Consider the following 24,952-nt stretch of genomic DNA (forward strand, 5'->3'; position numbering starts at 1 on the left):
GAGGGTGTGCCCCAAACTTTGGCACGGCGGCCGGCGGCTCTCCAGCGGCGCTGCTTGGAATGTTCATTGTTTGCCGGCCGTGGCGGTGGCGGCACGCGGACCCTGGACAGACTACCTTCCTCCAGGGACTCCACCGTCGACTCCACCCGTCATTTCCAAGGCTCCTCGCTCCGCCACCTTAAAACCGAGAGCACGGCACTGCGGGGCACTGCCGGGCACTGCCGGCCACTGCACACAATGGCCGGCCAGTCGATTGTACTGCGGCGGCACACTGATTCCCGCTGTCTCTCTCGCACTCGTGGGGCGTGCCCGGCGTGCCGCGTGGGTGCGAGAGAGACAGAGCGACGAAAACGGTCCTCAGTCTGCAGACGGTCTGAGCCCTCGCCGCGTGCCTGGCCCTGCCCTGGATGCGCCGCGCCACGCCCAATATGGCAGCCCAGCGGCCCAGCGGCCCAGCCAATAGCCCTTAATGGTTTCCGATACCCGGTCAGAAAGGCGGGGGGAAACGAAACGCGCGGCGGCGGCGGCGTTCGAACCCGGGACCTTCCGCTTCCAGGAGGACGAGCGCTCGACGTGGCGGGGCGGGGCCGTCGGGGCGCTGCTGCCCAGTCACCTGTGCCGTGAGCGGCGAGCGCGCACCTGAGCGCGACGAGGAACGAGGCTCTGAAGCGCCCGGCGAGTAGGCAACCCGCGCGCAGCCGTGCGTGGCAGTGGAGGCGCTGCCCACCTCGCAGGCGCCCTGCTCGCCCGGCCGCCCCGTCGCTCTGTCTCTCTCGCACCCCGACGCAACGTCCCGCGAGTGCGAGAGAGACGGTGCGCACCGCCACGCTCCACGCCGAGGGCTACGCCATGGCTACGCCGCGCCCTCCCGCAGCGCACGCTGCGCACGCTGCCGAGGATGACCCCCGTGCAGCACCGCAGCACCGCGTTCTAATCTTAGCCCCCCAAGTATGTGTCCCCGACGCACGGCGCACGGCCGCGCGGCCGCACGGCAGACGCGCCGGAAAGCCGAGCACGCTTTCAAAGTCTGTTGTGGCGGAGCGGCGCCACCGTGCACACCGAGGCCCTGACGCCGAGGCCCTGACGCCGAGGCCCTGACGCCGAGGCCCTGACGCCGAGGCCCTGACGCCGAGGCCCTGACGCCGAGGCCCTGACGCCGAGGCCCTGACGCCGAGGCCCTGACGCCGAGGCCCTGACGCCGAGGCCCTGACGCCGAGGCCCTGACGCCGAGGCCCTGACGCCAAGGCCCTGACGCCGAGGCCCTGACACCGAGGCCCTGGCGCTGAGGCCCTGACACCGAGGCCCTGGCGCCGAAGCCCTGACACCGAGGCCCTGACACCGAAGCCCTGACACCGAGGCCCTGGCGCTGAGGCCCTGACACCGAGGCCCTGACGCCGAAGCCCTGACACCGAGGCCCTGCACCGAGCCCTGACACCGAGGCCCTGGCGCTGAGGCCCTGACACCGAGGCCCTGGCGCCGAAGCCCTGACACCGAGGCCCTGACACCGAAGCCCTGACACCGAGGCCCTGGCGCTGAGGCCCTGACACCGAGGCCCTGACGCCGAAGCCCTGACACCGAGGCCCTGACACCGAAGCCCTGACACCGAGGCCCTGGCGCTGAGGCCCTGACACCGAGGCCCTGACGCCCAGGTGCTGTACACGCCGTGCCAGATAGGCATCGCCGGGGCGTTGCGTTGCGTTTCGTTTCCCCGACGAAGGCGAAGGCAAATGCAAACGAGCTGTCGGGCACTCCACCGCCATGCCGCCATGCCTTGCGTCGTCGCGGCCACCACGGCGCAGTTTTAAAAATACTGCAGCATCTCCATCTTCCATTGACACACGAACGCGGAAACATCGGTGTGGCGCGCCACGCGTGGTCCGCCGGAAAGGCCGGGCACATTCGCTGAGAGGGCCTAGGGCCGGTGCCTAGGGCCTCCACGCCGCGCGTGGGGTGTGAGTGTGTGCGAGTGCGCGCGTGTTGGAGAGGGAGAGAGAGAGAGACGTGGATCTGGAGAGGGACGGTGGGAGGTCTGCGAAAGGGATTTACGACGAAGCCGCTCATTCTTATCGCTACGCTCCGCGAAGACCATCACTCGAACAAAGTCCTCAAGAAGACCCCGTTACACTGTGAAAAGTGAATGGAAAGAGCGGCTTTCACGTGGGGAAGGGGTTTACAGTGCCGCGTACGTGCCAAAAGGACCCGAAAGGGCCCAGGTGAAATAATCTGCCAGCGAGCAGCGAACAATAGTCCTTCACAGTGTGCGCGTTGATATCGCTGAGGACGCACGTGCAAGCTGAGGCACCTTTTATCAATTAATATTTCTTTGTCAGCGCAAACCATTTACAAAAATTACAGTTTTGTTGTTGGCCAGAAACGCGGGATTTTTGTTTTTGTCTCTGCGGAGCGATTATTGGTGGCGGCGGCGGTCCACCGGCCTCGTATTGGCCAGCGCCCAGAAGCGGCAGACAGCGCCATCCGCGAGTTGCACAAATGCAGGCAAGCGTGCGCGTTGTGCAAACCAAGAAACACTGCATAGTGGGCCAGAAGACCGGTGGAGGCGGCCAAAACTCTGGACGCGTTTTGAGCTCCAGCGTCGCTAAATGGGACTCGAACCGAACGTGTGACCCCACCAATGGATTGCTCTCCGAACGAGGAATCCATTGGTGGGGTCACACGTTCGGTTCGAGCCCTGTTCAGCGACTTTGCAGCTCAAAACGCGTCCAGAGTTTTGGCCGCCTCCACCGGCCTTCTGGTCCACTGTGCACTGCACCAAACGATATCTAAATCTGCAAAATAATTTTAAAAACTTTTTTTTGACATTTTGAAGCCGGCGTGAGTACGCGGTGACATACAAACATGGACTGGCACTCGGAAGGAAACCGAACCGTTCTAACAGTGCGGCGGCAGCGGCGGCCGCGCAGGGAGTGTGTGTGGCACTGTCTGTCAGGAGAGCGAGCGCGCATGACACATGCAGCGCGGCTCCGTTGTTAAAATGCTCCCACGCGGCGCTGCTGCAGCCGCACTGTGGCTCGCCCCGTCTCTCTCGCACTCGCGGGGCGTGCCGTAGGCGGCCGCAGGGGTGCGAGAGAGACGGGGCGACGGCCTGCTGGCGGCACTCTGCAGGTAATTGAGTCGCGAGTCCGTTTATCCCTCCGCCTCCGCAGAGTAAGTTGTGACGCAAACGTGTGCGTCCCGGAGATAGCCCGGAAGAGAGGGGGGATGGACACTTCAGCGCGCTTCGGCGCCAGGTCCGTCCCCTCCCACGCGCAGTGTATCGACGGACAGCTGAGTGGGGAAAAATTAAAATGCACGGTCGCGCGCGCGCGCCGCGCCATCGGATCGGCGACAAGCCAAGCCAGGCCAAGCCCGCAGTGTTTCTTTAACGAGCTTGTCCTGCTTGCTCCGACTCCGACTGTTTGATGTTAGCGGAGAGTTTCATGCCGTCACGGAGCATTATCGTACAGCGTACGGCGCGCGTGCCAATGACACGCGGAGGGGGACCGGGCGGGGCGGACATGGCAAGAACCAAGAACGGACATGCCAGCACAGGGTGCCGGTCGGGCCGTGCCGTGCCGTGCCGTGCCGTGCCGGGCCTGCAGGGTTTGAGAGGTTTCAACTCCCTCCTCGAGGCCATTAACTCCGAGGCGTCCCGTCCCCTTCCTCCTGCCCCCTTCCCCTTTCCACAGTGCTCCCGCTTGCTCCCGCTCTCCCCCAGCGGGCCTACAACGCGTGTTGTTTTGTTTTTTGGTCCAACGCAGCAAGCATCACCACAGAAGCCAAGCCGAGCCGAGCGCACACGGGGCTGGTGCCGAGCCGAGCCAAGGTGATGAGCGCAGCCGAGCCCCGCGGCGGGGTGGCGCGGCGAGGCCGAGCCGAGCCGGGTGGTGGCAACAAGCAGACGACCGCGCCGCGCCCCGCCATAGCCTCGCCACGCCAGTTGCCATGCAGGCCGGGGCTGGCTGGGGCTGGCTGGGGCTGGGGCCAGCTGTTGGTCCCCAGAGGGTGCGGGGCAGTGCGGGGGCGCCGCCTCACCTCGCGGCTCCAAAGCCCCCGCGCTCTCGGACAAGACCTCCTTCGGGGCGCCCACGTGGTCGGCCTACCTGCCGGGCGCAGCTCGCGAGTACAATGCTCCGGGCCGGCGTGCCCGGCGTGCCTGGAGAGGCGCGCCGTGCCGGCCCGACCCGCCTTGACGTCATCGGCCGACGCGCACCGCGCCGCACCGCGCACGCCGACACACCTCCACGGAGGCCAACAACGAGGCTGTCTTTGGGCCGATCCTGGAAGTACTTCCAGTTCCACGTAAAGCCCGCTTCAAAGGCGCGCGCGTCGTGCCGTGCCGTCCGCGCCGCGGAGGGGTCCGGCAGCCCCTCGGGCAGCCCTCGGGCAGCGCCGCGACGCGCAGACGGACGGACGGACAGACAGACAGACCAGCGGAGGGAGGGGTAGGGGCACGTGTCGTCTGGGATGTGGTCCATGAAGCGGCAGCAGCAGGCCAGAGGACTTACGAGCCAGCCCCGCGCGGGGCGGGGCGGGGCGGGGCGAGGAGGGGCCCACACGCCCCCCGCCACAGCAGCACAGCGGCGCAGGCCCGCCACCCTGGCACGCGCCCAACGCCGCTAGGCCCTCGGCGGGGCGGGCCGGGGCGGCAGGGAGGCCCCCTCCCTCCCAGCTGTCGGAGAGTGCAGAGCACAGGGTGGCCCAGAAGCAACAGCTAGCGGCGCTGAGCAGCGGTAGCATCTTTGCGCCAGAACGTCCCTCCCCTTCCCCTCCCCTTCACGTCACGGCTGGTCTTGGGGACCGACAACCCCACCGCGGCAGCGCGGCGCCGCGGCCCCGGGGATGACAACGCGCAGCACGACGGCGACGTGCTCGAACAGTGTCGAAGACGGCGAGGCTGGCGGCCGTCGATTCCGAGCGGCGATTCGTCGTCCGTCTCTCTCGCACCCCCGTGGCACGACGCACGCCGCACGACGCACGCCGCACGACGCACGCCGCACGACGCACGCCGCTCGGGCGCGACAGAGACGGCGCACCAAAGTTCGGCGTCGACCCGCAGACGGAGTTGGCGGTAATTGCAGCGCGGCGCGGCGCGGCCCGGTAGACGCGCCGATGCGTCTGGCGCCGGATTTGCGTTTGACGCCGCAATTGGCGCGGCCAATATAGACTCACCTCTGTCAGACGGAGGCGGCGACCACCTTTCTCTCCATGGCGGCGCCGGTCTTGTTGTTGTTGTTGTTGCTGTCGTGACGACGCGGCGCACTCTGCCCAAAAGAGGAAGGAAAACACAACGAAATGAAACAAAAATAAAAATAAATGGCTGGATGTGGGCGTGTCTCCCTGCCGCGGCATTGTCACTTCATTAGAAGCCACGGGGAGGCCGGAAACGCAGCGGAGCACCCCGCCGTACTTCCGCCACGGCCCCCGAGCGTCGCAGCGTCGCGCACTCCATCATACACCCCGTGTTTGTTGTTGTTGTTGCTGGCGGTGTTCCCGTCAAGCGCGGCGTCGTCGCTACCCCTGTCGCGCCCCTGTCCCCCTGGTGGTGGTGACGCAACGCGGCGATACCCCGCGCGTTCGCTTTCGCACGCAGGCGCCGGGTCGCCAGGGCACAGTGGGCCAGAAGACCGGTGGATGCGGACAAAACTCCAGACGCGTTTTGAGCTCCAGAGTCGCTAGATGGGACTCGAACGGAACGTGTGACCCCATCAATGGATTGCTCTCGGAACGAGGAATCCCATTGGTGGGGTCACACGTTCGGATCGAGTCCTGTTTAGCAACTCTGGATCTCAACGCGTCTGGAGTTTTGTCCGCATCCACCGGTCTTCTGGCCCACTGTGCAGGGGACGGGGCGACAGGACAGGACAAGGCGGGAAGCGGAACCTCAAGCAGCCGCCGCAGGGAGGCGCCCTGGCCTGGCCGGGCCGCCCCACCCCGCCCTGCGATGTGCGATTCAATCCAGCGCACCAAACCACAAACCCCCTCGACAGCTGTCACGTGTCTTTCCGAGCGGCCCGCCTGAAAAAGCACGCGAGGAGCGACACGCCACGGCGAGCCACGTCCTGGCGGAGCGTGGAGCGGGTCATTGCCGCACCGCGTGCCTCGCCGCCCAGCGCCGCCCAGCGCCCCGCCCGGGTCAAGGGCTGCTCCGGCTTGCTTGCTTCCCCGATACCATCGGCACCTCCACGGACCCCGCGTCGCTCGAGCGTCACTCAGCCCCGCCCGCGCCCAGGACATCAATGATCCGATCCGTGGCTTGGCGGTGCGCGCCCTGCCTGCCACGCCGGGGCGGACAAAATCAATAACAGACTCCACGCCGCTTATTAAAATGCAGATAGGCGCGGGGGTCGGAACCGTCGGCACGCCGGCGGGGGCCCACAGTGGGCCAGAAGACCGGCACCAGTGGCCGAAACTCTAGACGCGTTTAGAGGTCCAGAGTCGCTAAACCAGAGATCCTTAACTTACCTCATAAGGGCATCATAACGTTATCGTAAGAGTTAAAGTTATTACCTTTAACTTCTGACATCTTTTCAAAAAGGTTAAGTTATTTTTTTGTGTTTCGAATTTGTGCAGAGATACTTTTAGAAGTACTTCCGAAAGTCCGCACCCTTAACCTTTAGCGAACATTGTCTTATGTTACGTTATGAAAGCAGTGTTAGTTACATGTTAAGTTAAGTTAAGGATCCCTGCGCTAAACAGGACTGGAATCGAACGTGCGACCCCACCAATGGATTCCCCGTTCGAAGAGCAATCAAGTGGTCGGGTCACACGTTCGGTTCGAGTCCCATGTATCGACTCTGCAGCTCAAAACGCGTCCACCGCCTCCTCCACTGTGCGGCGGGGGCGGGCAGGGCAACGGCCCCTTGGATAGTGGACCCGGGTTTCTCTACGTATCGCCAGCCGAAGACTGAGGTCCATCCCTATCCCCGGAAGATTTGCATCAACTCGTGCGAAGTTGAAAGGTTTTTAAGACTGTGCGCTGCCCAATGCGCCGCGAACCGGTCTCAAATTTAGTGTGGACTAAGTCTTACGTGTCACTTAAAACTTTGTGGCCGGGCACTAACCATTATTTTCAGCGTGACACTAACAAGCTACTGCTAGAACACGGCTGTGGGTTTGTTGCTGACGCGTTAACACGCTGCGATCTGTTTCAGCTGGGATGTTACCGGGGGAAGTCCCAGAGAGCTCGGGGAAATGCGTCCGAAACGTGCCTCCGTGTACCGGTAGAACCTCACAATTTCAATTTCCCTGTCGTTCACTTTCAAACGTCCGCTTGGCTGTGGCTTTGGTCGACTCTTCCCGCTTCCAGCAGGCTGATTCCGAGAGTAATTTTCGTCGCTCTTGTCTCTTTCGTACTCGAGGGGCGCTCCGTAAAGGTGCGAGAGAGACAGAGCGACGAAAACGACTCTCGGAATCAGTCTGCAGATGCAGAGCCTTCCTCGGCTTGTCGTGAGTGCGGGTGTCGGAGTGTGCGTGTGATTGCCGGCTCACGACGCCGCAGCGCGAGGCACGCCGCCGGCACGGCTCTAAAACCGAATGGCTGCACGGCGCGCCGCAGCGTAACCCGGACGCGGGCGCCCCGCTTACGGACGGCCCTCGCGGCTCCACCTTGAACTCACTGCCGTGTTCACATGGAAGTGACGTACGCCGGAGCACAGCACGGCAGCCTACGGCGGCACGGCGGGTAGCGGCGCAGGCGGGCGCTGCGGTGGTGCCGACCCTAACCTCATCGACCGAACCAACCCGCACCCCAGCAGGTCTGCGAGGCTCGACGCGGGACCACGCCGCCGCCCCCGGCCCTACAGTTCTCTATCTAAACAAGGGAAGGTCGCTTCATTTACAATTTAAAGCGGCCCATTCACGGGCGCCTAACCTAACCTGCGCCAAAGCGCGTGACCCCGCGTGACCCGGGGGTGTGAAAAAGCCAATGCCGCGTGACCGGGCGCACACGTTAAAGCAGCGCCCAGACGGCGCCTACCCGTGTCGATGGCGCCGCGGGTGCCGTTCAACCCGCAGCAACCCCCGGGGCCAGTCGGCTGGCGTGACTCCGTGCCGTAGTTTCCATATCAGCCCCGCGGATTAGATTAACCCTTTCAAACTCTCTCGAGTGCAGTGGCGCAGCGTGCGCACTCCGGCATTCCCTCGCCTTTTTTTCCCTCCAGCGTGATGCCTCCCCGATCAAAAATTCACCGGCCGAAGCGGCGCCCCGGCGCGGAGTATCGCCAGCGCCGCTCGCGCTGCTGCCTGGCGGCGCGGGGTAGCGCCGACCAGCTGGGCCGACTTCCCTCCCCCTTCCCTCCCCTGGCGCGTGCCGCGTGCCGCGGTCGTGGGTATCGACGCGGCATCGAACGAGTATCGATCGAGTGTGATTGAATGCTCCCCGGACACGATTTTAGATTGATTCGGTCCCCAGTCACGCGCGTGACGACGATGATGATGCAAGGGTGTTGAGGAAGGGAAGGTTAATAAAGCAGGGCGAAGTAAGCAAACAGGCGATTTGTTTTATTCAGGCACCACAAAACAAGCACATTGCCCCTCACAAAGGCAGAGGCATTGCCCATACATGCACAGGCAGCGCGGCGGCGCAGAGAGAGAGAGAGGCCGCAATCGGCTCCCAATCTCGCCTCCCCGACAAGACAGTCAAGACACATGCAGCTGAAAAAGAAAGAACGAGTCACACAGACACACGCAACGCGCGCAACCCCCCAGGCCGGGCAGGCCGTCCAGGCCCACACAAAGGCCCGCGGGCCCGCAGCAGCATCCCTGCAAACGAAATCGAGGCGAAGCAGAGGGCAGACACGAAGCGGAGGAGGCGCGCATTCGGCCAACGGGCTCATTCCGAGTGGCAGGTCTCTCTCTCCTCTCTCTCTGCACCCTCGAGAGAGGCAGACAGCCCGACGGGAGCCCCGCTCGGAACCAGCCTGCTGGCCGCAGGGGCCGCAAGCCACACGTCGGCGAGGAGACGACTCGACGTGAGAATGGGACCGTCGGGGGAACGCTATCGCATCGCCGGACCGGCGCGGCAGAGCCAAATGAAAAAACTTTCAAGACAGGAAGTACATTCTGGCGAGCCTAACTGACGACGCCTTGAAATCACTGCAGGCCAGGCAGATTGGCTCAATAGGCCCATGGCAGTCCATGCTCCACGGCCCCGCGTCGCCCCGCGCAACTCCTCGTCGTGCCACTTATCAACTTAGCCCACCCCGCTCGCCCTGCGGCCTCATTCCGAACGCAGCTTCGTCGCCCTGTCTCTCTCGCCAGCCGGCAGGACGAACCGTGAGTGCGAGAGTGACAGAGAGGCGAGAGCACCGCTCGGAATCTGCCTGCTTCCGAGCGGCCACGTGACTTGCTCCTATTGGCACGGGGTATCGCCGCACGCCGCTGGCAGCGCCACACTCCATTCAAAATTTGAAAAACACATGCAATCGTGGTGGAAATTAACTTAACACAAAAGGTAAAACAAAAAATTAAAAAAAAATGTTTACAGATTGTGAGTACATTCCTTCAAAACTTCTCGGTTTTTCTTTTCCCTGTCTTTTTTATTTTAGCGTGCATGTCACCAATTTCAGCTATTGGAAAGAATTTTCACAAAACTAAAAATGTAGGACAGAAAATCAGGTTACATAATTAGGGTAGCATGTTAAAATCTTATTAAAATATGTTAGGTATGAAATTGTCAAGCTCAGGCAGCAATCACATTCCACACAGGTCAATTGTGTGTAAAACATAGCATCCAGACAAGCAAGCAAGCACTAAATAATCCAATTGCAAACCTTGATGTAAAAAAAAAATCATGAAATGAGACCCTTTAGAGGAAAATAAGCTCACATCACATTTTTTCACATTCAAACAGTGTTAGGCGTCAGATTTTGAGTCACACACACATAAACCAATTCCAGAACAGTTAGTTTGAATGCATATATTTAGGGACAACACTTGTCGCAGCACAATCACCATTTCATCTCACCAAATAGGATGTAATCTTCTTCGAACGAACTTCCTAAGATGAAACACCTAAGCACTGCTGCAGTTCTGCGGTCATCAAGCTATCCTACGAAACAAGAGAAAACACATTTTAATGTAAATGATCAAGAGAGTTAGGCCCAAAATTGCACATGACATTACTATGACTAAGATCAGGCAATCTGAATGAGTAAGTTATGGCTAGATCTAGAAACAATACAGATGTCTAATAATATTTAACAAATCTTTGATTTTTAAAGGAAAAACAATAATATATACAATGTCTATAAGACACACGAAAAATCAACTGTCACAAGACTACAGTAGCACAAGCAGTGGCAGGACACAGCACAGTAAACAGGCAAACTTTTGAGAATTGAGACTAATAGAAATAAGGAGACAAAAATTATTTCGATAAATAGCACTACAATCGACTCTGCCGAAAATCATCAACAAAGGTGAACTGCAAATTAAAGATATCTTAGGTTATGTAAGATAATTATCAACAAGACAGGTTAGGTATGCAGCCTCCAGAACGGCTAAGGTCAAGAGCGAACCCGGAATATAACAAATTTCAACTTCATCAGAAACTATCACTTAGTAATGACAGCCCAAAGAAAATCCGGAACTTCGCTGTCTATATGAGACTGTACTAGGAGGTACAAGGAGTACAGTGGAAAATTTACTTCTTTTCCGGTAAAGTAAGATGTCAACAGAAGCATGTACATTAGGAGATTCCTATCACGCTCACGTTTGGAGCCAAACACTGAAAGTTACGACAGCTTACTGGAGCAGCAGACGCAACTTACACTTACAGTGAAAATGATAGAGCAAACTAAGTCTTTGAACAGACTTAAATTCTCTAATTAAGGCCAGTAAATAACTGAGACCGCCAGCTTGCAGCCTGCTACAAGGGCACTTCCTCTGACGTCATACAGTGGATAACCGCCGCAAATTAAATACGAAAAGTACGCCTGCGAAGTGCCGAGCACGCAGCAAGCTTAACGTAAGAAAAAGTTGCCAAATAGGACCGGGCGGCTGCTCCACCAAAATAAAAACAAACCTCTCAAAGCTGTAAAGAAGTTTCCCGACAATGGTGCGTCGACTGTGTTTACGTCTGTTTGATGATGTCACAGTGACATCACGACCAATCTGAATGACCTTGGTCAACGTGCAACTAATCGATTCCTTCGATTACCTCTCAGTAACTCGGGCACGCGCTCAACGCTCAAACCTCACCTCAAATTGAAATTTAGAAATCCGTCGAGAAAACCGGCGAGCCGAGACGAACGCCCGCAACGCGACGCGACGCGGCGAAACCTGTTGATTTGTACAGTCGCGCGATCCAACCGGCGCAAACCGCCAGCGGCCAGACAGACGCGCGCGCGAGTTGGCTTGGCACACCACTTTCAGTGAAATATCGGAAATTTAAGATTCAAGATTGATTAAAGCATGCCGTTGGCATGTTGTAAACAGAGTGAGAGTAGGGGATAAGAAAACCATGTCACTAAAAAAGAAGGTTTATTTACTTCTTCATAAACTTATAAATACAAATTTTCCGCCTCTAGCATCACCGGGTTTGATAGTTGCGTTCAGAACTGAAGAGTAATCAATGATGACAAACTGAAAGTTTAGACAATAGGCCTTGCCTCATTCAGCTAATCCCAATTTTGTGCAGCACAATTTTTAAGACACAGCCAGAAGCAGCTACGCGAGTTTTATAACATTGATTTCTGAGAATTAAAACGTTGAGTAACACAGATAATAACAGACTGATTTTAAATTCCTTACTGGATATGAACACTCCAAGGATGTCAAATGCAAGTTCACACTGTTGCCGTTACACAAATCTCCACACAACAATGCTCGGCCCATCAAAATTTTATTACTGCTGTTTGCAGTCTCCTTGAGGATTCTGGCCCTGCAACAAGGCCTTCTTCACAGCCTGGTTGGCATTGGGGTTGTAATCCTCATCTTCATCCTCCTCCTCTTCGTCCTCTTCTTCACTGTCATCTTCCTCATAATCTTCCTCCGCTTCCAGTGCCTCACCTGAAAAAAAAACTTTTGTAAGTAAATGACTCGCAGTATAGAATAATACAAAATAAATTACAATGCATACCAGTGAAGTAGAGAACCGCTCTTGGGACAATACGCTCTCTAATGTAGTGACCAATCTCGAAGTCTGAGGTAAGTAGTGTCTGGGTATCATCATCCAACTCAGCCTCAGGATCATCAGACACTTCAGAAAAAAAAAAAAAAAAAAGGAATTAAAATGGTTACTGACACTGGTACACCACAAGATTCTTAGTAAAAATTGCAGCAAAATTGTGACAAGTAAAAAAATGGGAGATACTTACGCATTGGTGGGTTGAAGAAATTAAAGAATGAATCATTCTGGACAGACAGTTGAACTGTCCTTATTGAACCACGAGACTTATGCTTTTGCTTCTTTTTGATAGTCTTGACTGTTACATTTTTACCCTTATACCAGTCAATAATGCAGCCCTGACAAAGAAAAATTGGTTGTAGGTACAAACTAGAAAACAAACACTCAAAACAATACTTCTTACAACTACTGTATTTAACAATACCTTGCACTTGTAGATCTCTGGTCCTTCAAATGAGAAGGGATCAGTTTCATCAGGTGTGCACTTCATCTCATACTCCTTGGAAAGAACTGAGTTGGAGAAGTACTCATTGGGAGAGAAGTGGAACTCAAGGACAAATCCCATGGGGTTTTTATCCAAAAGAATGACCTGAATTGAGAAGGCAATTGAACAGTCTGGTAGACAGTTACCCTAGAGAAGCTACATCAAGGTGGGCCTTCAAAAAGGATCTTACCTGAATGTCAATCAGATGTTTCAAAATAGGCTCATCATGCTCTTCTACCATTTCTGATAACAGGGCAACATTTTTGAAAATTGTGAGCCAGAACTCTGGAATGCCTGAGATATCCTTATTCTTATTATTTCTACAAGACAAAAGAAAGAAAAAAACCCTGATAAACCAAAAAAAGCACTTAAGTATGGTACAGAGAAACAAAATGGTTGACTGCTTACTCTGCTTCTTCTTTAGCCTTCTGATCCTTAGGTGGTAAGAGGTCCTCAATTTTTACTTTGGCCTTGATCTCTGCACACAACTCATCATCTTTCTCATCATCTGACATGCCTGCAATCTCTTCATCAGTGGGCTCATGCAAACCGCAAATGACATTGGCACGCTGTAAAAATACTGACATGAGCAAGGACATAACTTACATAGCACTGAAAAATCTGAAAAAGACCCACCTTAGTGTACAGAGGTTGATAGAGTTTGTGGTATTTGCACTCCAAAGCGTGAACTTCTTCATAAAATTTAGATTCAATGTTTGTAGTTTCCAACTGAAGTTTCTTGAGTGCCTTGATGCGCCGTTTGACTTGGGGTGGCATAGACTGCAAGGTAAGGAAGATTTAGTGGAGGAACTGCAGAAAACCAACTATGGAAAACCAAAAGAAACTTACGTTCAGCATCTCCTGTCGCAACTGGCCTTGGATGGCAGCAAGAACGTCGGCTTGACGAAGAACTTGGCGTGTGATGTCATTGGTCTCAGCGTTTTCATCTTCAACATCTTCTACAGATTCAAGGTCGTCGTTGCTGGCATCCGCTGCGCGCTCCGGATCAGAAGACATGATTGTGTGAGGACCTGCAAAAGAGAGAATGACATGTTGATTGACAAGTCAATGGATGAGTCAGAACCCAAAGCCGAAAATCAAAGTCGAAGAACCGGCAAATTTCTTGAGACGAAAGGAGACGAAACGGGCAATGGACCTGACTAGCCAAGGAGTGACGGAGTGGCAAAAATGTTCGAGATAACTTTGGCGCCGAAACAACCGACAGACAAAGAGCAGCTTGAGGCGCAGTTCGAGTTCAAACCGCGTCCAGATGTCAAACAAAGAGACGGCTGCTCCCGAAAAGGGATTCCGACCAAGCCCGGCCCTCCGGCACAACCCCCACGGCAACTCGCACCGTCCCGACCACCCTTAATTTTCGTACGAGCCCCACTCAGAAACAGCCCCGCTCGCGCCCAGCTCAGCGGCATGGGCCTAGGCGCTGCGCACATGGGGGGCGCCGCACCACGAGTCGCTGGGCCTTTTCCTCGCCACTGCAAACCATTGGCAGCCGTCAGCACACGTTAATTTCAAAGGGGAGCCCTTCGGGGATCGCGCGACACAAACCACTTGCAATAACAACGCCTTTAAATCAAAACGGGCCGTCAAAAGACGAAAGACGTACCTTCAGATGCGGAGGGTGCACTGAGAAAAGATGGAGGGTCGGATACGTTCGCGGCCGCGGTTGAGTTCCAGTTCGTGTGTGTACCTTTTCCCCCCACCACCTCTCTTTTTCTCGGTACTCACCCCCGCCCCCCGCTCCCCGCAATTTTTATTTCATCTTGGATGAGTCTTGTTTACAATCTGTGGTGGTCAACCATTTTAAAAAATGTAAAAGCAAGTGTTAAAAATAGATGTACTTTTTTAAAGTACTGTATAGGGCAAAAACTGAGTGATAAAGGAACTGACCTTAGCTGACCATTGATCATCCAAGAATTGAAAGGAACATACTTCCAAACAAACAGTTGCCGGTCGAAAACCCCATGCAGAAAGAAAGGACAGCCACAAACCTCACGGAACCGGCATTTTGTTGTTGTAGTTAGTTTATTTGTGGCAAATTCTTCGTGTTAAGCACCTTTACACCAGAGGGCTTCTGTCGGCCTTCTCGCAGCAAAATGCCCGAGCTTGAGGTCGCTGGTGAGTTTACCTAGTAACGTAGTCTCACATTTTATCGAGAGTTATGTCCTCCTATAACAGTCCGCGACTACGGTCAATATCTGAGCTTTTTCCCTCGTTGTTCTCACAGAGTCAGCTCCTGCAGCGTACGATGCTGGGTATGTTGGAGCAGACCCTACACAGCCGGTACAGAGGAAAGGAATTTTGACATCACTCAGCGGCAAGTCTATGGAAATTCCCGAGAAAGACCTGGTAAGTCAGGGGTATGCTTGCCCAGCCCCAGCGTTGTTGTGCGTTTGACTTTCGATTTCAGTGTTCACTTTTCCTGTTTTCAGTCTAAGTCATTACTTTCTGAGCCTTTTTAACTTATTTTCTCTTTTCAGCTTGGACGATGTAGATTTGTCACAGAGTTTGAGAAGTTGAATCGTATTGGGGAAGGAACTTACGGTGTTGTTTGTAAGTTGATGCTATTGCTTGACTGCATTATATTAATGTGCCCAAGCTGCCATTGAGTTCAAAAATTTGCTTTTCCAGATCGTGCTCGTGACACTGTAAATGATAGAGTAGTGGCTCTCAAAAAGGTGCGAATGGAACAGGAGAAAGATGGACTTCCTGTCAGCAGTGTGCGAGAGATTTCTGTTCTGTTAACATGCCAACACGATAATGTTGTGCGATTGAAAGAAGTTGTGGTTGGGAAAAGTTTGGAAAGGTACAACCGACAGTTCCAAAGAGTTTCCCACAGTTAAAAATGATATCAAAACTAAGAACAATATTAATTATTATTCTACGAGAAACTTATTTTTTGTTTTGTTTCTGCAGCATATTCCTAGTGATGGAGTATTGTGAGCAAGATCTGGCTAGTCTGTTGGATCATATGCAGACTCCATTTTCTGAATCACAAGTCAAGTGTATAATGATTCAAGTTTTCCGTGGCCTGCAGTATTTGCACAATAATTTCATTGTGCATCGAGATCTTAAAGTTTCTAATCTGCTCATGACTGACAAAGGATGTGTCAAGATCGGTAAGTTATAGTCTGAAGTCTTATTGCTCTTATCTCAATCAAATTCTTAATTGGTCCATGCTCTTTTTTTCTCCCACAGCTGACTTTGGCCTAGCTAGATGGTACAGTGTACCTCATGGTGAGATGACTCAGAAAGTAGTAACTCTGTGGTACAGGGCACCAGAAATTCTGCTCCAGGCACCTTATCAAACAACTGCAGTTGATATTTGGGCAGCTGGGTGCATCACTGGAGAACTCCTAGGTCAGAGGGACCACATGTACTTACTTTTAATGACCACTTTATGAAATATTCGTGTAAATCTAACATTCCATTATCTTTTGCAGGTCACAGACCTCTTCTGCCTGGTCGGTCAGAAATTGGGCAGCTGGAGCTGATTGTTGATCTGTTGGGAACCCCATCTGATACTATTTGGCCTGAATTTTCATCTTTGCCAGCTGTTCAGAATTTCACACTTCGCCAGCAACCTTACAATAACCTAAAGCAGAGGTTCCCATGGTTGTCATCCAGTGGCTTGCGCCTCCTAAATTTCTTGCTCATGTACGACCCCAAGAAGAGGGCAACAGCTGAAGAGTGCCTAGAAAGCTCTTACTTTAAGGAGGCTCCTTTACGTAAGTTTTTTGTCAGTTCAGTAAGGAGTGCAGGGAGTCCCTACAGCTGTTTCATCTGTGTTCTATTTTTGTTGCAGCTTGTGAGCCGAAAATGATGCCAACATTCCCTCAACATCGAAACCTGAAACACAAGGCACTGCCCCCCAATTCCAATGAGGAGCCGGCATCGTCACTAACCAACAACTTGCCTATCTCTGACCTTGTACGTTAACATTTTACAGATAACTGCTTAGTTTATTGTTAGTCCTCATAATTCACCACTGCATCATATTTTTTCTGCTTTAGCTTGGATCTTTGGTGAAGAAACGCAAGGTCGAATGATATTCACCAAGGGCAGCTTTCCCAGATGGCAGCCACACTGCTGATGAAAACGGGAAGGATCTGCCGACTCTGTCCAAAGTCAGGCAACTAGATGAAGAAATCATCCTGATGATTGGAGTCGAAGATGGTGAGGCCGTCAGCGAAAAAGAAGATGGTGAATTAAGCAGCAGCGAAGATGAGCTCCTCGATTAGTCTTCGATGTGCTTAAAATACTTCTTCTTGTGTGTGCAGTTTTATGGGAAAACTTTTAATCTTTTGTATATTTTGAGACAGTTTCAATAATGTTTTTCATTTATATTGGCAATGAATTATTGTACAGTTGGTTGGCTTTGTGTACTATGACTCAATTGATACTCCTTGCTTCTGTTTTAAAAATGAAAATGTAAGGTGGAAACCAAACATCAACTGTTAAATGATTGTCAGACAAGCCGATACAATTCAAAGTGCCGAGCATCAATCTATTTGTTTATGTCTTAGTTAGTATCAAATAGTGTTTTGAATGAACCAAAGGCAAATGGTTGTCTTCAATTGGTTTTAATGTCAGAACCAAATTTTCATTAGATAATTATTTTAATTTTGAACTTCTGAATCATGTATTTTTGGCTTGGTCAAAAGTCAATTTTCTATCATCAATGTTTTTGTTTTTCATGTAGTTAAATTAACTACACTTTGTAATGGTGGATGGCAATGATATGACCGAAGTCCAGTTTTAATTTGTAATGATACTATGTAAGAATGTGTCGGAATGAAGTTAGTAACGAATCCTGGCTAAGATTAACATTACGTTTGTTTTAAGTATCCTTTCTGTTTCCTATTGTCAGGCTTACTCATTGTGCAAACTCTTGTTCATTTCAAGTTTCTGAGAGACATAGCTGATTGATTTCTTCTTGAGTCTTACTACTTTGCCTATGATGTGAATTCATTCAACTCAAATATTTTATTTCTCCAAATAAATATGCATCTGTGTTAATTTGTGTCTTATTTTCATGAAGTTGCTCTATAGTTGGACCCAAGATGGAACAAATAATCTTGAACACTTTGGATGATTTTCTCTTTCTTTTTAAATAAACTTTTATTGAACATGGGAAATACGACAACTAAACAAAGGGATGGTAGAAATTTTCTTTTTATTCTTAAAGATATGGGCGCTCCCTGGGTGTCTTCTTAGCTTTCTTCTTTTGCAATCGTGGGAACCATCGGTGCTTGGTAGTACTTGTCATTTTCATCAATTCTTCCCGAGCTAATTCTTCTTTCATGCCCTCCAAATGTGAAACATCTCTGAAGCCTTTGTTCAATTCCTTAAGAAGAGCTGTTTGTTGGGCTTCTTCAGGAATGGGCAGTGTATGTTCATAGGGGAATTCTGGCTCAGGGTGCCAGCAAACTAGTGTTCGCCCATCATCGGCAAAAACGACCTAAGCGAATAGGGCACAAAAGTCATTAACACTTGAAAAGTTTGATTCGATTCAAAGAACAAGACAAACGGTGGACTCACCTGTGTCGCTGGTGATTTCGATGAGAATGATTGAGCCAGGGGTAACGAGGGGTTGTAGTTCATTAGACCATAACCTCTTCTCGCCAACGACAATACAGTAGACTTGCCGAACATGATGTCTGATGGGATGGAAAACGACTCAGTTAGAGGACAACGACGTCAATTTTTTCTAAGATGATACAAAAGGACGTTCAGCCTTGAAGGAAGAGTACTGTAGTTTCAACCGAGCAACAACAGACGCTTTACCGAGGCGAGCAGACGCCGTTCGCTATTTGCAGGAACACGAGGGACTGTGCCTACTATTCGCAGTCATATTCACTTCGCGTGCTTCGCGCGAGTATTTCGTACGAATAGCGTCAAGCATTGTTTCCGGCAGTCGGCTGTGTTTACGTCCTGAAGGGACAAATTATTTCAAAGTTTCAGTAATAAGTACAAAATTATGCCGGGAGCAAGTTACTTTCTCAGCAAGGTATTTGAATTTCTTGTGCTTCTCATGGTTCTTCATTTTTCAATTTTTACGGGACTGACTAAGGAGTTCAAAACTGATTAGCCAGTGTGGTGATCTTCATCTGCAGCCAACCCGATCCACTCTAACCTCCGACTTGTTTTATTTGTTCTTCTTTTCCGAAGGCTTAGTTGATTTTTCTTCATCCGTACTCTCTTTCAAAAGTTTGTAGATGCACTGTTTTGTCGTTCTAAGGACATTTTTCATTCATGGTCCCTCTGGTTCCACATCCACTAGTGAGGTTATGCTTTTCACAGGCACCAACAAATCAAGACTCATGAACTTTTCTGTACTATAAGCTTTCCTGTAACTTCCCCTCTCACTTTAAATACTAATTTTTCTTTCACCTGTACTCAGTTTTCTTCTTAAGTTTCGTCTTGTGGGGATGGAATTGTTTGCGTCTTTGCTGAGTGTGTAGGCCAGTAGGCATAAGTTTTTTCATCATTGAAATGGTGTCTGCAAAATATCTTCTGATGAATATTTTAACATTATTTTATGGTTTCTCTTCTTTACAGTTAGCTACACAGATTCCTGGTCCTCTTGTGGGGTCTACTGTTGTGAAGAACCAGCCTCCTCCATGCTTGGAACTGGTTCCAGTATCGCCAGTGAAAACAGTCACAAATGATTCATCTCTAACCATCCCGTACAGTGACTGTCGAGATGTTGTGTGTGTCCCTCCAAAAGATCCTGAAGGTTATATTTCATTCTTACAGTTCATTTTCTTAAGTATTCCAATCAGTAAGGCTTTGTAATTCTCTGTGGACCTGTTCTTCTGTCATTTTGATGTTTGTCTATTTTTGTTTTCAGTTTATGAGAATGTTTACTGCAGACCAATGGTCAGGCAATACATGCCCTCTGGAAACAGAGCGTCAATTTTTGCAACTTTACCCATTAGGTAAAATCACAATACTGTATTTGTCCCTTTTTTTGTTTTGTGTCGATTATTAATGCATTGAGTCTTAATGTATACCTGAAGAAGAACAATTGTTACTGAAATATATTTTTGCTCTTCAGCATGAAAGGCCTAGATGAAAATCCTGTCGGGGAACTGCAAGAATTGTGTACTAAAATGCGATGGGTGTTCCCATCATATACCGTTTGCTGTGAAAATGGACAGCCTCATGAACGAACATTTGTCATTGGAGTGCGGCTGTACAATGTTAGAGATAAAGGTAAAGTATTCTTTACTGTTTTTTTTTTTTTTTTTAAATTTTGTTTTCCTTACCCCAATATTGATTAATTATGTTCAGGTGAAGCTAAATCAAAGAAGGCTGCAAAGCGGGAAGCAGCTCGAAATCTGTTATTTCAGCTCCTGGAGAGGTCAGCAGGCCAGCGGCATGCTAATCTTGCTCCCAGTGCTGCTGTTGAATACAGGCCTACTTCAGAGGCCTCTATAAAGCATCCTGTAAGTCTACAGTATATCAACTTGTGTACATGGTTTCAACCTTCTAGCCTGACTTTTTTTTATTATCATGTAGGAATCTCTGCAGCTTCAGCCATATCAAGAGCTCCCACCACATTCAAAATGCATTGACATGCTGCAAGAACTTGCAAGTAGACGTAACTTGCGCGTTGTCTATATTCGCCTGGACTCAAAAACATCCACAGGTACTTAGTGAACATTGTTGTCTGTTTCTTGTTCAGATACTCAAACCGCAATTATGACCCAATTCAATGATTTACAGGCCTAATTCAGGTGATGCTACAAATTTCAACATCTCCTGTGATTGTGGTAAGTGGTCAAGGCCGAACCTTATTGGAAGCCAAAGCTGAAGCAGCTCTCAATGCATTGGAATGTATACGCATTACAGCCAAAAAGATGACTTTTCAATCCATGAATCTACCTCTTTAAGTAACAAGAAAATGTTCAATTTTGCACTAGTCAAACCATACACAGTGGCTGAGTGCACTCATCTGTCATTGTTATGTGAAGTGTGCAACAGTTCTAAATCCTGAGTTGGATTTAGAAGTACATTTGTTGCATACTTTTCATTATCCCCCACTTTTTTGGTTAAGTTATCAACATTATTAAATATTTTGTTGACTATTAGAAAAAAATTTATCAACATTAAATTAAGTACGTATTTCTTTTTCTCTGAGTCCTTTTAACAACTCTATAATCATCTTTTGCATTGTACAACTGAGACATTGCTTTATAAATGATTTTTATGATATCAGTTTGGTGTAAATCTCAAATTACTGAAAATTTATGTCACTTAGGAATCAGATGTGATCACAAATCAATCAAGGACTTATTTAAAGCTTTTGTTGCCTAAACATGTTTGGGACAGTTCCTCTCCTATTGTAAAAGCTAGAGCCATTTTACATTCTTCCTGGTGAAGAATTGTTGTACATACGTTTTGTAAGCTACAACAACAATAGTGTGATAAAAATATTTGCAAGTATGATTCTGAAGATTTTAATATAGATGTACAACAGTTGTAGGAGAGAAATGTGTTTGAAACCACATTGAATGGCATGTCATTATAACTTAAAATCTTCAGTACATTACTTAATGTACAATTTATTTGTAGTGATGTTGTCTTGAGATTCCCAATTTTTATAGATGATGAGTATGTGTGTTAGACTTTTTCGTTTGATCTCTTTTACCTGGAATATTGTATTAGGGCAAGGTTGAGCGTCAATTAGTGTTTTGCTGTATTGAGAAAAAAACAACTGAAAACAAGTTAGACTGCTGTTCTGGAAGCTTTCATAAACTACAGTGTCTATATTGTTTACCACTACAATACTTGTTAACGTTTAAGTATTTCTTGGTGAGTCAGGACGCAGCTAATTCATGCTGTACTAGTGTCTGACCCAACAACAGACCATGGAGTTTATGAAAGCTTTCCTCTTTTTAGGATGTTATGAAATGTTGTCGTTGCACACTATATTTTTCACCATGTGACTGTATCTCCCCCTCCTCCTCTTTAATCAAGCAAAAATAGGAAAAATGAGTGAGCTTCAAGATGTGATAAATCTGAAGTGACTGTTTCCCTCTGACATTGTGAACAAATCAAATCTGTCGCTTTGGCTTCGTGCGTTGTGTGCTTCATAAAATAAAGGGAACAGTTAATGAATTGTGTTGTCACATATTATTTTTGTAAATTTTTCAAAAGCCCTTCAAGCTTTTACAAAATTTATTATTTCATATGATGTGTTCTTACATTATGCACCGTGCTGTTGAATGAAGATTAATTTTATTATTAACTATGATTTCTGTTCTATTGGAGCAGACACGAACAATCATGTATGCTTTTGGGACCATCGGGATTATGTCACAGCTCAAATTTTGTTTATTCTCTCGACATTGTTCTCCTCCTACTCTTTTCTGAAATATGTTTAGGTGCCTGTGTGTTCCTTTAAATAATGAGATTGGACCAGAATTACCATTTACAATAGGTGCAAGTCCAAGCAATTTTCTGGCTGCTACTTTTCTTTTTTTGTGCCAATGAATCAATCCTCTGTAGTTCCATACAATTTCTCTTTCTAACATTTGAGCTGTGACTAGGTAGTTTGTGGTGGCAATATTTAATTTGTCCTGCTCGCCATTTGATTGTTTGTGGTTTTTCGTTCTTATTCAGCATGGTTATTTTACTTGTTTTTCGTTTTTTTTAAGGATCTTTTTCCTTGTTTTTCAGCAACAGTACTTACTTATATGTATGTTAGATGTGTATTAAGGCGCCTTTAGTGATGTTCCCTTCTTTTTTTTTCTTTCAAGGCTGTGATTGAAGAAGTATGCATGTCCATCTGCCTTAACATGTTACCCTCCTTATTTTGTTAGCTTGCTTGATTTTTAGTAGTGTTTGTGTCTTCCTCATTTCTACTATAAATCAATTCATCGAGTTAACCTGGACATTTGTGTTTTGTGCAATAGAGGTGCTGATTGAAATCTGTGGTGATAAGTGCTTCTATGACACTCTGGCAAAAGTTAACATGATCTGTACCTTATCAATTTAAATTATTTTTTCTTTTGTCTATTTCTCTGAGGAGCATGTACACTTTTGCTGAAGCGCCATCATAATGCACATTGTATTTAGTTTTAATGACTTTGATCCATGTAGCATCTGCTATGTACTGATTTATTACAAATTAAGAAGATATTTCACAGCTGCCTGATAGTGCTCTATTAAAACTGCATCTGTGAATCAAAAGGATCTTTTTATTTTTCCCCTCAGAGCTTATACATGACTTACATCCACAAACTAATAGTATATAGACACAACTTTGTGGAATGGTATGATTGATAACTCAGTTGCATACTGCCTTCTGAAGTCCCACAAGAAATGGTCAATAATTATAGGGTTAATCTGATACAGATGTTCCTTCTTTGCACTGGCGAGCAGTGATTTGACTGCAGCCCACAATAACTCAACAGCATGAATAGAACAACCCCTAATTTCCATTTCCTCTTGACAGCCGACGTCCATAATTACATCTAAAATAAAAAGCATGTTAGTGAAAAATCTGATAGACCACTGCAAGTAACAGTACTCACTTCTTCCTACCTTTTTCCAGCATGCTTTGCAAGTGAGATGAGTACTCCATTACCCCAAAGTGTACCAGGACTTGGGGTACTCTGCAACAATGTTAACACTTAGGTAATCAAAATTCAGCTAAAAGAGCACCCCAAAAACGAAACAAAAACATGGCAGGGAAGTACCTGTAGTCTGCAAACATTGTTATATCATCAATATCAGAGAAAGAACCAAGATCTTTTCCCTTGAAACATGCCCACACATCTCCAATTAGAATTTGAGCTCTTTTGTAGAAGGAAACTAAAGAAAAAGAGATAAAATATGCATGAATGGCATACAAAGGCATGGCACTGAACAGCAATCCTATATAAGACCTCACCCTGTGATTCCTCAAAGGTTCCTACATCTCTGAAGCAAGGAAACTCAGTCACCACCAGATTTAACAACACTTTGGCAGAGCCCTTGGCAGCTTTCACACAGTTCACAAATGAGCCTGAGTTGCAAAAATAAACATCATACCAAATGAACCCTATAAATACACATGGTATCAAAACAGCTCATAATTACCATCATATTTCTCGAGCAAACAAGTGCCAACTTGTCGTAAACATTCTGCTCGCTCTTCCACCAATGCCAACGGGGCACTGTCATCGTCTCCTTGGAGCAGTTCTGTGACATCTTTCGCTGTCAATTGTGAATAGAATTTTGGATCTGTCACAGCTTTTCCATTATCCTGCGCTCCAAACACATGTTATACATCAAATACATCTCCACAATATATTAACTTTCTTTGATGCAAATACCTTGGCTCGATTTAATGCTGCACACAAGGCAAAATATCCAGTATATCGTTTGCCCTTATGAGTAACACTGTAGTGTGCGGAATTTGGTGCCCAAAAGCAAAAATTAAGGGTGTCTACGACAAAAATCCAATCAACGGCGGATGGGTCAGATGAAGGTGGATGTAACTCGTGTTGAGAAAACATATCAATACTGATGGTCTTGTCTTCCAACTTCTCGAATATCTGCAAAACAATCATAAAGCTGCTCAAAACCATGGTAGGACGCGCTTCATCCAGTTCCCAACAAACAATGTGTCAGCAACACGTACCTTGCGAGCCAGGGCTTCTACCCCAGCCTCTTTAATCGACACATGTTTAGCCCGAGTTGCTATGAGCTCTGCAGATTCCCTGGGCAAAAGTGTTTCGGACCCCTTACCACCGGTCATTTTGAAGGATGTAGATGGTCCGCCGGCCGGTAGTCAGGCAAACTGTCACTCTTATCTTCCGTCACTCTCGTGGCTTCAGCTTCCAATCAAGATAAGGAAGGATAGGAAACACGTGGGATGAATGGTCAGATTACCGCCGTGTGCCGCACCGCACACCGCGGGCGTTTCAAAACGAATACAGGTTAGACCGCGACTCGCCAGTGTATCCACGGGGAAATCCACAAACCAAATCGTCGCGGCACCAGAACAGAGAGGTTTCTTTAAGGGTCTAACCTTTCAAAACCGCCGCCACAGCATTAAGCGCTGGCAGCACTGCTCGCCAAGGGTGGCGTCTTAACGGCGCTTAAAAACAATCTCTCTCTCTTTCTCGCACGCGCGCACGCAACGCCACGCACCACGCACGTTTCGAACGCGTCCTTCCCGAATCCGGTCGTGGCGGGGCGAAGGACCTGCGTCGCGCGTTCGGTGCGTTCGGCTGCCGTCGGGAGGTTCGGCTTTCGGCTCCGCGAGCCTGGAAGCGCAGCAGGAGCAGGGTGGGGGTGGAGATGGAGGAGGGACCGGGGAAGGGCGCGGC

General features: G+C 49.4%; 6 protein-coding genes across 15 annotated transcripts in view; 2 read left to right on the top strand and 4 right to left on the bottom strand.

The window, feature by feature from the left end:
• LOC117646862 (myocyte-specific enhancer factor 2) overlaps positions 1-11,675 on the bottom strand; it is a 45,856-nt gene extending 34,181 nt beyond the window's left edge. For 2 of the 8 annotated variants that reach the window (XM_034388144.1, XM_034388145.1), the window contains exons 1-2: positions 9,965-10,043; positions 5,170-5,261 (exon numbers count right to left, since the gene is read on the bottom strand). The gene's annotated coding sequence lies outside the window, so the exon portion shown is untranslated. The other 6 variants (XM_034388148.1, XM_034388147.1, XM_034388149.1 and 3 more) reach the window with 6 other exon arrangements.
• A 150-nt stretch (positions 11,676-11,825) lies between these two features.
• Positions 11,826-14,053, bottom strand: LOC117646864 (nucleosome assembly protein 1-like 1-B). The gene is made up of 9 exons (XM_034388156.1): positions 13,993-14,053; positions 13,461-13,642; positions 13,248-13,391; positions 13,020-13,180; positions 12,802-12,931; positions 12,552-12,716; positions 12,318-12,465; positions 12,080-12,199; positions 11,826-12,009 (listed from the first exon to the last, which is right to left on the bottom strand). The coding sequence occupies exons 1-9, from the start codon at positions 14,036-14,038 to the stop codon at positions 11,846-11,848; spliced, it is 1,260 nt and encodes a 419-aa protein (XP_034244047.1). The 5' UTR covers positions 14,039-14,053; the 3' UTR covers positions 11,826-11,845.
• Positions 14,054-14,567: 514 nt separating this feature from the next.
• On the top strand, positions 14,568-17,645 carry LOC117646889 (cyclin-dependent kinase 10). The gene is made up of 9 exons (XM_034388192.1): positions 14,568-14,744; positions 14,854-14,975; positions 15,107-15,179; positions 15,258-15,432; positions 15,543-15,745; positions 15,825-15,986; positions 16,070-16,354; positions 16,432-16,556; positions 16,640-17,645. Exons 1-9 carry the CDS (start codon positions 14,723-14,725, stop codon positions 16,673-16,675), a joined length of 1,203 nt encoding a protein of 400 aa, XP_034244083.1. The 5' UTR covers positions 14,568-14,722; the 3' UTR covers positions 16,676-17,645.
• Positions 17,646-17,718: 73 nt separating this feature from the next.
• LOC117646892 (39S ribosomal protein L42, mitochondrial) lies at positions 17,719-18,453 on the bottom strand. Of its 3 annotated transcripts, none has more exons than XM_034388197.1 (3): positions 18,414-18,453; positions 18,168-18,286; positions 17,719-18,087 (listed from the first exon to the last, which is right to left on the bottom strand). In XM_034388197.1, exons 2-3 carry the CDS (start codon positions 18,279-18,281, stop codon positions 17,809-17,811), a joined length of 393 nt encoding a protein of 130 aa, XP_034244088.1. In that variant the 5' UTR covers positions 18,282-18,286; positions 18,414-18,453; the 3' UTR covers positions 17,719-17,808. The 3 variants fall into 3 exon arrangements, with proteins under 3 accessions (XP_034244088.1, XP_034244087.1, XP_034244086.1); XM_034388196.1 differs by having other exon boundaries at positions 18,380-18,451; XM_034388195.1 differs by having other exon boundaries at positions 17,730-18,087; positions 18,168-18,432.
• Positions 18,454-18,485: 32 nt separating this feature from the next.
• LOC117646891 (interferon-inducible double-stranded RNA-dependent protein kinase activator A homolog) lies at positions 18,486-21,753 on the top strand. Its single transcript, XM_034388194.1, has 7 exons — positions 18,486-18,636; positions 19,188-19,365; positions 19,480-19,567; positions 19,687-19,844; positions 19,923-20,077; positions 20,151-20,280; positions 20,358-21,753. The coding sequence occupies exons 1-7, from the start codon at positions 18,607-18,609 to the stop codon at positions 20,522-20,524; spliced, it is 906 nt and encodes a 301-aa protein (XP_034244085.1). The 5' UTR covers positions 18,486-18,606; the 3' UTR covers positions 20,525-21,753.
• A 1,061-nt stretch (positions 21,754-22,814) lies between these two features.
• On the bottom strand, positions 22,815-24,814 carry LOC117646890 (queuosine salvage protein). Its single transcript, XM_034388193.1, has 7 exons — positions 24,262-24,814; positions 23,954-24,175; positions 23,718-23,883; positions 23,530-23,643; positions 23,336-23,450; positions 23,181-23,251; positions 22,815-23,110 (listed from the first exon to the last, which is right to left on the bottom strand). Exons 1-7 carry the CDS (start codon positions 24,376-24,378, stop codon positions 22,878-22,880), a joined length of 1,038 nt encoding a protein of 345 aa, XP_034244084.1. The 5' UTR covers positions 24,379-24,814; the 3' UTR covers positions 22,815-22,877.
• Positions 24,815-24,952: the final 138 nt, after the last annotated feature.

The sequence above is a fragment of the Thrips palmi genome, unplaced genomic scaffold (assembly GCF_012932325.1).
Source record: "Thrips palmi isolate BJ-2018 unplaced genomic scaffold, TpBJ-2018v1 HiC_scaffold_2, whole genome shotgun sequence".
Classification (NCBI taxonomy): Eukaryota; Metazoa; Arthropoda; class Insecta; order Thysanoptera; family Thripidae; genus Thrips; species Thrips palmi.